This window comes from Cricetulus griseus, chromosome 2, assembly GCF_003668045.3.
Source record: "Cricetulus griseus strain 17A/GY chromosome 2, alternate assembly CriGri-PICRH-1.0, whole genome shotgun sequence".
Taxonomy (NCBI): domain Eukaryota; kingdom Metazoa; phylum Chordata; class Mammalia; order Rodentia; family Cricetidae; genus Cricetulus; species Cricetulus griseus.
The window spans coordinates 322,125,362-322,140,818 of NC_048595.1; the positions used below are offsets into that span (position 1 = coordinate 322,125,362).

At 38.3% G+C, this 15,457-nt stretch overlaps 1 protein-coding gene across 6 annotated transcripts in view; it reads right to left on the minus strand.

Moving 5' to 3' along the window:
• Positions 1–15,457, minus strand: part of Erbin (erbb2 interacting protein) — a 72,636-nt gene that overhangs the window by 56,307 nt on the left and 872 nt on the right. For all 6 annotated transcript variants that reach the window (XM_035440547.1, XM_035440545.1, XM_035440546.1 and 3 more), the window contains exon 2: positions 13,952–14,069. In XM_035440547.1, coding sequence (XP_035296438.1) covers positions 13,952–14,069 — 118 coding nt within the window. The remainder of the gene's footprint in view (positions 1–13,951; positions 14,070–15,457) is intronic.

Sequence of the window (15,457 nt, forward strand, 5' to 3'; positions counted from 1 at the left end):
TATAAAGTAAAAGAGCTTTTAGTTTTCAAATTATAGTATCTGTAATTCCTACCCCTGGCTGAACTTAACCTAACACTTAAATACTTCCTGTTTTTTTGTTTTGTTTTGTTTTTTGTTCAGGTACCTCAAATTCAAAGTCATCTTTATTATTCAGCAAATATGTTCCAAATACAAAGTAAAGACATGAACTACAAATACTAGGACTTTATCAAAAGTTAAAATGTAGTAAGTGGGCTGGGGAGATGGCTCAGTCAGTAACGTGCTGGCAGTACAAGAATGAGGAAGTGAATCTGGATCTCAAGCACTAGTGTAGAGGAGCTGGGCATGGAACTACATGCCTGTAATTCCAGCTCTGGGAAAGTGGGGACAGGAAGAATCCAAAGGCTCAGTCAGTTCCAGGCTCAATTAAAGACCTTGTCTCAAAGAACTAAGGTGGTGAGCAACTAAGAAAGATACCTGACTTCAACCTATGACCTCCACATGAGCACATATGTACAAAGACAAGACGAGACAGGCAGACACTCATGTACACATTCATGTATGCACACACATCAATGTAGTAAAGAAAATGATTTTATCATACTGGTTACTTCCTACCCTAGTAAAGTTCTTTCTCACTATCTTTTGTCCTTGTCCCTACTCTTCCAGATCTCTTAAAGTTGTAAGGTATAACCAGGCCTCATTCTTTGGGCTTTCCCCCTAGGCTAATGGGACCTTAGTAAATGCACGTAATCTTGGTCATTACATATCATCAATATGGTGACAACTTTCAAATGTATACCTCCAGAACTGTTTTTATGACTTAACTCTATATTCTTACAAATAACTGGATAAAGACGGGAGATGGTGGCACACACCTTTAATCCCAGCACTCAGGAGGCAGAGGCAGGTGGATCTCTGCGAGGTCAAGGCCAGCATGGTCTACAAAAACTAGTTTCAGTATAGCTAGGCTTCACAGAGAAACCCTGTCTCCAAACACCAAAAACCAAAACAAACATGTAACTGGATGAGACATTGGTGTCTCAAACAAGAAAGCAAGCAAGCAAATAAACAAAAAGCCTGAGATTCCTAAAATAGCAGAGAAAATCTTTGCCAGCTACACTTCAGACGAGGGTTTAATATCTAGAATACATAAAGAATTGCAAAAATTAAACACATACACAAACCTGCAATCTGAAAAGTAAGTAGGTCAATGAACTGAACAGACAGTTCTCAAAGGAAATACAAAATAGCCACCAAAGAATGTGCATTACAACTACCTTGAGATCTACCTCATTCCAGTCAGAATGACTACAGTAAAGAAAAATAAGTGTGGGTGAGGGTATGGGGAAAAAGGAATAATAAATTTATTCACTGATATAGTCACTACAGAAATCAATGTGGAAGCTTCTCCAAACACTGAAAACAATTGTTTTTTTTTTTTTTCCATACAACCTGGCTGCACACTCCATGGCATATACCCAAAGGGCTATATCATACTCAGAGACACTTGCATACCCATACTTATCACTGATCTTTTAACAATAGTAAGGAAACAGAATCAGCCCAGATATTCACCAGCAAATGAATGAGTGGATAATGACAACATGAGATATAAACACAAAGAAATTATATTCAGACACACAGGAAGTTATAAAATCTGCAGGAAATGGGAAGAATCAGAAAACATTAAGTAATGTAACTCAGGCTCAGGAAGACAAGCACCATCTGTTCTCTTTCGTATTTGAATGCCAGCTTTAAGCGTTCTTATTTTATGTGTGTGGGTGTTTCTTTCCCCTGCAAGTATATCTGTATACCACATGCATGCCTAGTGTCTAGAGGCCAGAGAAGAGCATCAGATTCCCTGAGACTGCAATTTAAGTAGTTGTGAGCATTGGCCCAAGTCCTTTGGAAGAGCAGCCAATACGTTTAACCGATGAGTCTCTCTCCAGCCCAAAATGGCCTGGCTGACCTCTAACTTGTTAACCTCCTGCTTTCTCCTCTTCAGTATATTCTACCAGTAAGAGCTGCTACAACCTGCCAAGTCCTACTTTATAGCTGTTAAACCTGTGCATCTAGGGGGAAGTAAATATGGCCATAGGGCAAGAAACTAGAAAGGGGTCCTAGAAAGGGGAGAAGACAATAGAACATGAGACATTAATATGGAAGGGGGAAATACTGTGGACAATAGAATACATGCAGGGAAAGGGAGGAGCAAGGAGATAGAAGGATATCTCAGAAGCAGGAGGATCAACCAAACAAAAAGATGTATGAAAATATTACAAAGAAACCTGTTATTTTGTAATTTAATTGAAAACTATTCCTGAGTTGCCTGTTGAAATCGCAGTGCCTACCAATTCCTCCATCTCAGCTGATAGCAATCTAGTCTTTCCAGTTGCATGATTAAATCAACAAGGTCATTTGTAACTTTCACAATCACACGCAATCCACCCATGAAACACTGATTCTACTTCCATGGATATTCATAGTCTGACCACACCCATCTCTACCACTATTATATCCAAGAACTCAAACCATGTAAATACTCACAGACTCTTCATATACATACCTAAGCCTAAATCTCAATGTTCATACAAATGCCTATAAGCCCCTACATTATCTACTTCTCCAAATCTCAGCCTCTGTCTTTATTCCTAATATAATCTCATTTAGTTTATTACTGTGTTTTCACTACTCTTTCCCCATGTTTATCACACATGCTATGGATACTAGAACTTTTTTATAAGGTTCTAGTATATAATGCACTAGCTATTTTCCCTTTCTGCCGCACTTAATTCAGATACCTACATGGCAAACTTCCCTACTTTCTCAAGTCATATTCCCAAAGAGACTTACCCTCAAAGTACAAGTGTTATCTAGTCTGAGGCAGAAGAGAAAGACACAGAAAATTAAGCAGACAAAGGAAAGGAACCCAAACTCCTCAAAATGCCAAACATCCCCTTTTCAATGCTTTTATTTAGACAATAACAACCTTTACTCTGCTGTAGTCTGCCATTCCTATCAACAAGATTTAAGATAACCAGTCCAGAGTCAGAAGTTCCAGCAAAATTATGCTGTAATGGTTACCTACATAGTCAATATTCCTTTTATAAAGACATTTTAAGAATAATAAAATACCAATGAAACATGCCTATGACCTAAACATGTATAACCAATAAGCAATAAGCCTATTTGCTTATGAAATATTGCTATTTCATAGCAATAAGCCTAAAAAGAAACTTGTAATCTCACAAGAAACTCCGTTCATAGTAAAAGAGATGTGCCCCCCACCCCCGTGTGTGTGTGTGTGTGTGTGTGTGTGTGTGTGTGTGTGTGTGTGTGTGTTGTTTGTTTAAGGATGTTCTAGTCTCACTCTGTAGTTGAATGTGTCCTGGATTCACTGTGAAGCCCAGACTGGCTTAGAAACCATGCAATCCTTGTTTGTCAGCTTTCCAAATGCTGGGATTACAGGCACGAGTGACCATACCCACTTAGAACACATGTTTTACACACCCCGTGCAACCTTTCTATCCCATAGTTTTACCTGATCAGAGTGTTCTACCCAAAGCACTTGAGAAACCACCTAGAGATCTCACATACCAAAGAGGAGGGGGAGAATGGAAAGATGGTTCATTTATCACGTAAGTATGAAGTCCTGAGTTCAGATTCTCAAAACACACAAAAACATAAAAAAGAGCTGTATACATGCTTTTAATCCCAGTAGTTGGGAGGCAGAGGCACATAGATCTCTGTGAGTTCAAGGCCAGCCTGGTCTACAAATGAGTTCCAGGACAGCCAGGGCTATACAGAGAAACCCTGTCTTGGGAAAAACAAAACTACAAACACTTCTAATACTATCCTGGGGAGGAGGAGATAAGAGGCCCCTAGGGTTTGTTGACCAGCCAGTCTAGCCAAATCAGTAACCTCCAGGTTCAGTTAGAGACAGTGTTTCAAAAAAGAAGAAAGACAGATCCCAAGTGTGGTATGCACACCTTTACTCCCAGGAGGCAGAGGGCAGAGAGGCAGGCAGAGTTCTAGGCTAGCCTGGTCTACATAATGAATTCCAGGACAACCAAGGCTACAGAAAGAGACCCTGTGGCAATAAATTATCTGACATCTCTGTTACACATGCACATGAACACACACACACACACACACACACACACACACACACACACACACACACACACACACACACACACAAATACACAATAGAATAAGGGATAGAAAAGGTTCCTTAGCAACCTTTTTGGGTAAAACTTGAGAAGCTATTGAAATAAATATGACAACTGCTAATACAGTTAAGTGTGACTCTGTTTGGAGATGTCCATATTCATACTTGGGTATATTCTATCTTGAATGCTTCTCTTTCTATTAATCAGTATGCTTTAAGTCTGTGTTAAAAAATCTCTTCTTAATAAACTCTACCCTTGCTATATACTAGCTTGTTCTGAATGAAGGTCCTTTGTGGGGTACAATGAAGAACTATGGCTTCACAGGAGCAGGGGTCTTGTATAGAATTCCCACTGTTCAAGCATGCCCCACTGCCAATGACATTCAGAGTCAGCTTACTCTGTTCTTATAAATATAACTGAAATGATTTTTGTCCAAACCAAGAAATACCAAGTATCCCTTACTCCAGTTAAGACATCATTACTGTATCTTAATTAATGATAGCTTTACCTTCATTGTAGCCTGTCCTACAAGTTTAAGATAGCCAATCATAGAATTACTTCTGATAGCATTTCATTAGAGAAATTCTCTAAAGAGAGTTTTGTAACACAAATTAATAAAAGACCCAAAGACTGATATTGGGGTTCAAACTTCAAGCTGAAGAACATAAAAGCAAAGTAGCGGGCCACTAGCTCTTACCACTATCTCAGGCTGAATGGGCTCATCCTGCTGCCTCTCCTCAGTGTGGCTGGAGAATACTCAATGTGGCTGGAGAATGAATAATGAATGCCTGATACTGACTCTGTTCCTGTCTCAAATACCTCTGATGAGTCCTGGGATTAAAGGCATGAGCTCTGTTGCTCTTTTAGACTGATTCAATCTTGTGTGGGTGGCTTTGAACTCAGATTCATCTGCCTTTGTCTCCTGAGTTCTGTAATTAAAGGTTGTGCTACCATTGCCTGACCTCTACAGCTTGTCAAGGTTGATTTTGTTTTCTGAGTCCTCAGGCAAGTTTTATTAAATCATAAATAATATATCACTACAGAGTTTTGTCTCTTTTTTAAGTTTAAGAAAACTTAAACCTTCCCTAAAACAACCAGGTAAACTGAAATCTAAAGCCCAAATCCTGTAAGTCTTAATATACTGAGATTCAGTTAAACTCTCATGTGCAGGGTTTTGCTTGCTAAAAGCCCAAATAATTGAATTATATGAGTTCCTACTTCTAGTTTAAATGTGTTCTGTTCAAACTGACAGTCCTCATGTTTGCAGAGCAAGCACTTTATCAACCTCACTCCTAAATACCTTAAACATAAGATATTCAAATATTAAGCTTAACTGATATAAAAGTCTAAAGGAACACTATATCTTAGATATAAAAGTTTAGAGCTTCTTATTCAAGATTGTGATCAAATGTTAAAAAAAAAAAAACTCTTCTCAGAACATAAAACACATCTATATATATCATGGTGGTCAAGTAAACTCTAAATAACATTTTAGTAGCTTTAAGAGATAATAAATACTATATTCACTTAACCTAATGTATTCATTAGTATTCATCAAGTAAAGTCATTTGGGAAGAGCCCTCACAATTGAGATACTGCCTCCAAAATATTGGCCTACTGGCATGTCTGTGGGGCATTTCTTGGTTAATAATTGATATGGGAGGGCCTAGCCTATTGTGGGCAGTGCCACCCCTGCACAGAGTTGTATAAGATAGCAGGCTGAGTGAGTCATGGGGAGCAAGCCAATAAACAACCATCTTCCACAGCCTTTGCTTCAATTCTGTCTCCAGTTTCCCGAGTTCCTGCACTGCTTTCCTTCAATGATGGGCTCTAACTGTAAGCTAAAAGAAACCATTTCCTTCCCAAGTAGCTTTTGGTATATTGTTTATCATAACTACAGCAAACTAGGATACACACTAACCTTTCATTTACATATAATGTCATACAATCAGAAATCCAACTAACAAATTCAAATTCCTCACAACTAGCCACATTAGTTTACCCCCAAATACATGTTTTACCATTAATAAAGTGGACTTATAAAGATATGTTATGCATTAGGGTTAAACATTGCAGGCTTATCAAAATCACCTCTACTCCCTGCATGTAAAATTGGTTAATTACAATGATGAGCACAAGAAATTAAAAAGACTAGAATTTATTTTTATTTTTTTATTTTTTTGGTTTTTCAAGACAGGGTTTCTCTGTGGCTTTGGAGGCTGTCCTGGAACTAGCTCTTGTAGACCAGGCTGGTCTCGAACTCACAGAGATCCACCCACCTCTGCCTCCCGAGTGCTGGGATTAAAGGTGTGCGAGTGCACCACCAACGCCCAGCAAGACTAGAATTTATTAAGCAAGGTAACAACTCTGACATTATCACAGTCTCATTTCTTCCTCAGCTTTATTCACCAACAGTAAACTGGAGTTTCAGTCAAGTATCAGTTAAAGATAAAAAGGAGAGAGCAATAATGGTACCAGACACGTATGACACTGGTCTCATAAGGAAGAGTTAGGGTAGGACTGTCACATGCTTGATGTCATGTTGGTCTACATGGTCAGCTCCAAGCCAGTCTGGGCTATACAAGACCCTGACTCAAAATAAATATACAAATAAAAATACATTTTAAAAATGAAGTAAAAAATCAGAAAAATATAAATGAGTAAAATGGAAGGAAATTGGGAGTAATCAAATAGAAAAGGCACAAGAGGTCAATTATTTTTTAGTTAACCTAGCTTATAGGAGTTTATTGTCAGTATTAATGTCAACTCTCAAGGGAAAATACTGTTTAAACACTTACCCTAATATTTTAATTACTTGAAATGTTTTTGTAAATCTTCAAAAATACTCATGGGCTCTAAGAATTATTCAAGCAAGTGTTTGATATTAGTAAAAAACTCTACAACTGCTGAGACAGACTCTCTACAGGCTACTAGCCTGCCATGACTACATTAGTATATCAGCTTTTATGAAGTTGTATCAAAGTCAAGGACACTAGCTTAATGATGCTTCAGTGCCTAACACACCCATTTTATTGAGTGCTGAGGATCTAGCCCAAGGACCCTGTGCATGCTGAAGAAGCACTCTATAATTGAGCTGCATCCCCAGAGCACCTTTGTAATGGCAGTGCAGAGTTTATGACTTATAAAAATCAAATTCTCCAATGCTTTGGTCTGAATTATCTACCATAATATGCAAAGTTGTGATAGGAACAAATGAAGTTCATTTACTCTGAAACTTAACAAGCAATACTTGGCTTTACAAGAACCAGGAAACAAAACAAAAATTTTCCCCATATCATTCTTAAAAAGTTTCACACAGCAGTTATTTATTTAACCTAAATAAATGGAGAACCATCACAAATAAAAAAAAGAAAAGAAAAAGAAAAACTGTCCAGAGCTATTCAAAAATAATAACATGAAAGACAAACTGTTCAAGTTTTTAGACTAATGAGACACAACTATTAAGTACTATGTGTGATCTTTAATTTGACAGAGAGGACAAAAAGAAAAGGGCTAAAGAAGTAAAAAGGGGCAATATGAAAAGCATTATGTCAAATTTTTGATAGTGATGCTGATTTTACAATTAGGAGATGTGTATTTCAGCACTGAAAGGTAAAATTCATGGTATCTGTATCTTAAATTTAGATACGATTCAGCAGAAACAAATTTTAGATAAGCAACAATAAATACACATACTTTTATCTGAACGTATTTAAATATATAAACACAATAAAAAGGGTAGCAAAATACTAACAACTGGTGAATCCGAGAGTATTTCTTCAAGTCTTAAGAAGGATTTTTATTAGGTATGATTTTTAAATTTTTTTTTTATTTTATGTGTATTAGCATTTGGCCTGCATTTAAGTATGTACACCATGTGAGTGCCTGGTGCCCATGGAGATGATTGAATCAGATCCCCTGGAACTGGATATGAATGGCTGTGAACAACCACATGGATGCTGGAAACTGAACTCAGGTTCTGTTGAAGAGCAGCAAGTATTCTTAACTGCTGTACTATTGGGTCCAGTCCCTGGGCATGAAAATTGAAAAAACAAACACAAAACAACAAAAAAATGCAAGATATCCTATGAATGAATCCAATCCAACAAAAACTACAAATCAATTTAAGACACATTTTCTTTTAAAGATGGAACATTAAGCTTGGGCAATAATTTTAAATGATTCTATAGCAAAAATTAAAACAGCCCCAACTCTGGGTGTGGATATGGTTGTGGGTTGCCTTATTTTTTTGTCTTGTTTTTTGGCTGTTTTTGCTTCTGATAAAGTCTCCTCTGGAACCTGGAGCTTGCCACTAGGTAAGCTAGTCAGTGAGCACCATGATCCATGTCTCTACCTCTCCAGTGTTGAGATTAAATGCCAGGTTTGTTTACACAGGTGATAGAATGCAGGTTTTCATGTTTGTGTAGCAAGCACTTTACTGACTGAGCTGTTCCTCAGCACAAAGTATTACCTTTACAGCTTGTAGTGGTTTGAATGCAAATGGCCCACATAGGCACATCGTATGTTTGAATAATTGGTCCCCAGTTAGAAGGATTAGAAGGTGAGGTCTTTTTGGAGGAATTATGTCACTGGGAGTTGGCTTTGAGGTTTCAAAAGCCCACTGCAGGCCCAGTGTTGCTCTCTCTGCCTGCTACCTGAGGAACAGGAGGTCTCAGCAACTGCTCCATGCCTGCCTACATGTCTCCAAGTTCCCCAAATGATCATCATAGACTAACCCTTTACAACTGTGCTAACCCTCAATTAAATGCTTTTTTTGTAAGCTGCCTTGGTCATGGTGTCTCCACACAGGAATAGAACAGTAAGATACAGCTAAGATCTACTATACTGCAGAGCACAACCACTAGAAACTCCACCTAAACCTAAGATAAATGAATAAATCAAAGCCTTAAAATGGATTTATTCTTTAAAACAATGTAATTAACAGCATCAAGGTAATCTTGGAACCATAGCAATAGGATGTGATTATTATGTACTGTTTGAGGATGCTGCTGTACTGATTTGATAGAATTTGTTTCTAAAGATTTTTTCCCAAACATTGAAAATATTTAAAAACTATTTATTTAGTGCTTATTATAAAATGTATGTTCATTTAAAAATTTTAAGCACTCACTGTTTCTTTCTCCCTGACTCTCTGATTTAAAATTAAAAATATTATCTTCTATGCTATGTATAGTAAGCTAAGAAAATTCCTTATTTGTTAATAATTCATTATTCAGAGAATCTATGCATGCCTCAGTAGAATGTGGAAGGAAAACCTTCAAGTTAGGGAACAAGCTTGTTTCACATGTAAGTCCCTTCTCCCTCTCCCTCCCCTAACCCCCATTTCTCCTCCCCCACCCCCAACCTACTCCCCACCCCATCCACCCACCACTCCCCAGGCAGGGTAGGGCCCTCAGCGGGGGCTCTGCATAGTCCACCAAATCTTCCTGTGCTGGGCCTGGGCCCTTCCCCATGTGTCCAGGGCAGAGTGTACCCCTTCACGTGGGCTGGGCTCTCAAAGTCCCTTCTTACAGCAGGGAAAAATACTAATCCACTACCAGAGGCTCCCTGGTGTGCAGAGGCCTGAAGGAAATACTCTTGACACCAGTTCTCCATTGTATTTGCTTGCTGGCTGCCATGAGATGATCAGACCCCAACATGTGTTCTTGTTTGATGAAATGTGCCACCAGACGAGAGCAATGAAGCAATAAACCATGCACATCTCCAACTGCAGAACTATGAGTCAATGAAAATCTTTACTCCTTACAACATTATTTTCTCGGGTATCTTGTCAGAGCAGTAAAAATAACTCCTTCCTACTTATTAAGGAAATATATACTGTACTATAACCCAAGCCACATTCTCATGCACTCCATGCCTACCACTGATTGATTAGATCGAGACCACATAAGCAACCAGCATGGCAGATAACCCTAAGGATGCAGCAGTGACACTCGATAGTTGGTGTTATGGACTCTCTCATTGGACTTAAACCCACTCAACAGGAGGGAAATCATGCCTGATAATGGAAAGCCAGACACCTACCCAGGACTCGATGAGTCATGGATCTTGAAGGAGAACTTACACCTGTCACTTTAATAAACCAGCATGATCTCAAACCACATTCTAAATAATTATCCTTATGCCTATAGATAAGTACAGTCCTCACCTCTCATAAAAGCAGCTTCTTTTTGCTACAGAGACCATTACAGCAAAACACAACCAGTCAAAATGTAGAGAAAAAGGGATCATGTGGTGCCCAGTACTGACCGATACTGGGTCCACAACACAACTTCTGCACCTGAGACTCGGTGAGTTTACTGTGAGATTCTTTTTTTTCTCCATTTTTTAATTTAAATTAGAAACAAGATTGTTATACATATAGATCCCAGTTCCCTCTCCCTCCCCTCCTCCCCCTACTGTGAGATTCTGACTCCTACAAATACCAGAGAAGCTACACCCATAGTGTCCTGGTCTACATATGAGTTCCAGGACAGCCAAGGCTATCTATATAAAGTGACCCTTTCTCAATACCACCTCCCCTAAACACACATACACAAAAAGCCTATAGGCAACTATGGAATATGGAGAGTGGGAGAAATAGTCTTCCCCAAGAAACAGTACCCCAAATTGGTTATCCAATACTAAATGATCAGCCCTGAAATCATATACATACAAATAACATATGTTTGTATTTATATTTTATATGTATACAAATATTTATAATTTGGTAAGAACAATTAAGAAAAAGAGGCCATGCATTTGAGGGGAGAGTTACATGAGAGGAAGCTGGAGGGGGAAAAATTACATGATTTCAAAATATAAAAGATGGTTTTGAAAAGACTGTATTCTATAATGTTTACCAAAACAAAATTAGCTGTGATGTATTTCTCAGAGAAATTTGTAAATATATGGTCATTAAGCTATGTATAGCTGTATTAAGTCCTAACCAGAGCAATTAGGCAACAGAAAGAAATAAAAAGGATCAGCATTAAAATGGAACATATAAGCCGGGTGTTGGTGGCGCACGCCTTTAATCCCAGCACTCGGGAGGCAGAAGCAGGAGGATCTCTATGAGTTCGAGGCCAGCCTGGTCTCCAGAGCGAGTGCCAGGATAGGCTCCAAAGCCACATAGAGAAGCCCTGTCTTGAAAAAACAAAAAAACAAAACAAAACAAAAACAAATAAAATGGAACATATAAAAGTCAGTGGCATTTCTATATGCTAACAATAATCCATCCAAATTTTTCTTTTAAAGCAAAATCCCATTTATAATAGCTAACAGCAGCAAAAAAGGAACTACACTGAAAACAACAAAACTCTGATTAAACAAACTAGAACTATAAATAAATGGAAAGAAAGATACTGAAGGGACCAGCTCCCTGTTTTGGCAGCCATAACAGCCTAACATGTGCTTGCCTGACCTTGCCTTGATCACTAGGAGGTCAGATGCCTGCCTCATGGCAAGGAACCAATCAGAAGTTAGCTGGTGGTGCTATGCTTTACAGCTCTTGGTGTACTTTACAGACAAGTGCACAGCAATGAGGTGCAGAGCATAGCAACCACCCTGGGAGGGCCTATAGGCCATAACAACCAGTTGACCAATCAACACAGGGCAAGTCCTTCAAGCCTAGAGGCACACCAATCCTGAGCCTATGCATACCCCTAGACACTCCTCTTATGCTGTCCTGTAAGATCTCTGTCCTGGGGTTTCTCTGGGTCTTTTTCCCCGGCCATCTGCCATGGTGGGTGGATGAAAGGCCCAAGCTAATGGGGTTAGCTCGTTAAACAACTGCAATAAAGCCTCTTGCGGTTTGCATCAATCCTTGTCTCCGCCTGGTGATTGGGGTCGCAGCATTCCCAAGTGGTTACCCCGGGGGTCCCACCCCGTGGGGGGGGGGTCTTTCACTATCTCATGTTTCCAGAATAGAAGGAAAAGAACTGTTAAAATGTCCAAACTACCCAGTGTCCTGTTGATTCAATGTACTATCAAAATTCTAATGACATTTTTCACAAAAACAGAAGAAAATAACCCTACCGGAGTACCACAAAAGATTCTGAAACAAAAGTAATCTTGAGTAAAAAGAACAAAGCTACAGGCCTTACACCAGTTAACTTCAAAACTCACCTGCAAGCTCTAAAATGAAACAATAAGGTGCTGGTGTAACAGAAAAATGCCAATGGAACAGAACAGAGGGCCAGAAATAATCCACCTGTATAGTCAATTAATTTCAACAAAGGTACCAAGAATACATCTGTGGCAAGATATTTGATTACATTGCATAAAAATATGTCACTGTGATTGGTTTAATAAAAAGCTAAATGGCCAATAGCTAAGCAGGAGGGACATCTGGACGGAGAGAGCTCTGGGAAGAAGAAGGTGGAGTTGCCAGGCAGACACAGAATAACCAGGACATGTAAATGGAGATGAGGGTGGAAGAACACAGAAAGGGGTAGTGGGGGAAGTGGGAGGAGAGGAGGGAGGGGGAACTGGGGTTGGAATGTAAAAAGTAAATTAATAAAAAAATACGGGTTAATTTAAGTAACAGGAGATAGTTAGAAACAAGCCTAAGCTAAGGCTGAGCTTTCATAATTTATAGTAAGTCTCCTTTAATTTTTTTTGTGAGTTGGCAGCATAAAGAAGAATCCACCTATATACATCACAAGGAAAGGAGGGTCTCTTCAGTGGGACTGGGGAAAGCAGATGTCCCTGTGTAGACCAAAGGATTCAAAGTACAAGACCAGATACTATAAAACTGCTTCTTAAGAAGCAGCAGCAGCAGCAGTGGGGTGAGGAGATGGCTCAGTGGTTAAGAGCACTGACTGCTCTTCCAGAGAACCTGGGTTCAATTCCCAGCATCCACATAGCAGCTCACAACTATCTGTAACTCCAGTGCCAGAGGATCTGACACCCTCACACAGACATACATGCAAGCCAAACACCAATGCACATACAAGAATATATCGCTTAAAAAAAGAAGCCACCAACACAATGGTTTTCTAAAAACATGATTACCAAAAAGACAATAAATACAAAAATAAACCTACATAAAACTAGAAAGTTGTGTAAAAAAACAAACAAGCCAGGGATACAATGAAAATATAGCTGTCTGAGTGGGAGAAAATGTTTGCGAGCCACACAACTTCTGAGGGATAAGAGAACAAAGGTCTGTACTGAAGTATTATTCATAATAGCTAAGATGTGGACTCAACCTAAACTTCCAGGAATAAATGACTCAATAAGAAAACACTGTATGTACGTATGTACAGTGAAACACTCTTCACCCATTAAAAAGGGAGACCTAGTCATTTGTAATAGGATGGATGAACTAAAGGACATCATGTTAAATAAAATAAATCAGGAATAAAAAGATGAACATCTCGTGATCTCCAACAGTGGACATTAAAAGGGCAAGCTCACAGAAGCAGAAAGCAAACGACAGTTAGCAGACTCAAAGCAGGGTGAGGGAGTAGGATGATTAAGATGTTGATCAGAGTAAAAACTTAGAGGAATACATCTAAGTGGCCTATTATACAACATGGACTATAGTAATATATTTAAAATCTACTTATTTTCCAGCTGTTTTGAGGTATCACAGATCTTATAACTATAAAGAATTCTAAGCCAAGAATATGACACCATATTTTATTGCTTTTGGCATAAAACAGGTTATAAAAATTTTAAATGTATATTTATATAAAATAGATCCTAGATGAGGCTAATATACTTTTAAACATTTGAAAAACAGAAATATTAACAATGAAATATCTGAAAGGACAAGAATCTGGAGGACTTACCATTTTTGCTGACATCCAGTTCCCTGAGATTAATGAGATTTGCAATGGATGCTGGTAATGTTGTTAAATCATTGTCAGGCAAACTTAGTTTATGTAGAGACTGACAGTTAAAAAGTTGCTAGGGAAAAAGGAAAGGATTTTGATTATCTTTTACATTTCTTTGGGTATCCTGTGAAATATTTTTTATACAGTAAATATCCATATTAAAGCTAACTGTGTTAGTCCTACATTAACACTAGGAAAAGCCTCACATTGTTCTCACTATGTTATTATGGATCTGAATAAATTTGAATCACTTAGACTGATTTATACTTTTAACCTGCACCCACTGAGAACCAATATATAAAACATTTTTGGCTATATTCTCTGTTGAAGCTGTCAAAGAGTAAGCAGCTATTATACCACATTGTAAGTTCTGGAGCTTGTCTTTCAATCAAGCTTATTTCAAAAAGGAAGCTATACTGAAGAACATCCCGTGAAAAATGACGAAGTGCTAGGTCTGGGGTAGGTACATGTCAGCATTTCTCTTGTATATATGCCTCTAGGCTGAGATCCTAATTCGTGACTAACCTAGGATCTGTCAGAGAACTAGCCATGGATAGTAATGGGTTTGTTGGGAGTACACAGTAATGATGAACAGTAAATTATAAATGATACTACAATCACACATAAGTGTGATTCACAATTCACCTTTAACATTTTTCCACAGCTGTTAAAGACTTCGCCACAAAATTATCAAGAATAAACTGGGCTTAGTGGCTCAAGCCTATAATCCCCAGATCTGGGAAGCTGAGGCAGTAGGATTGCAGTGAAGTTTGAAGCTATCCTAGACTACAAAGTGAGATTCTGTCTCAAAATATTCTAAAAATTAATTACCTAGCATAGCATTGACTTTCAAATGGTTTTAATATTGGTCATCACAATTAAAAGCCTTTGTATACTGTCATCCAGGATGTTCACAAACATACAAATAATCTAAAACAACTACTTCATGAAACAAGGTCTATATACAACATTGTTTATTTTCTGTTACATTACAGTTAGGGTTGCTGGATTAAATATAGGATACCCAATTAAATTTGAATTTTAAATAAATAATTTTAGTATAAGTATATCCTACATACTGCATATTTGCACTATTTATTTCTTATTCATCAGAAATTCTTATTTAACTAAGTCACCTGTAATTTTATTTTCCAAATCTCAGTCCAAATTACAGTTTATTTTTCAGAATTCTGATAACACATATTGTTTGGTGGCTGCAAGTGGCTGGTTTTGAAACAAGGTCTCACTACACATATGACCCAGGCCAAGGCAGAACTCATTGTGTAGCTCAAACTGGCCTTCAACTAAAGATCTTCCTCCCTAAAGCACCACCATGCCCAGCTCTAACCAGTTTTTTAAGCCACTTAATTTCAAGTCTCCATTTACAGCTTCAAAGGGCATTGTGGTATGCACCTTTAACCACAGGCCTTGGAAGGCAAGGGCAGGCAGATCTCAGAGTTG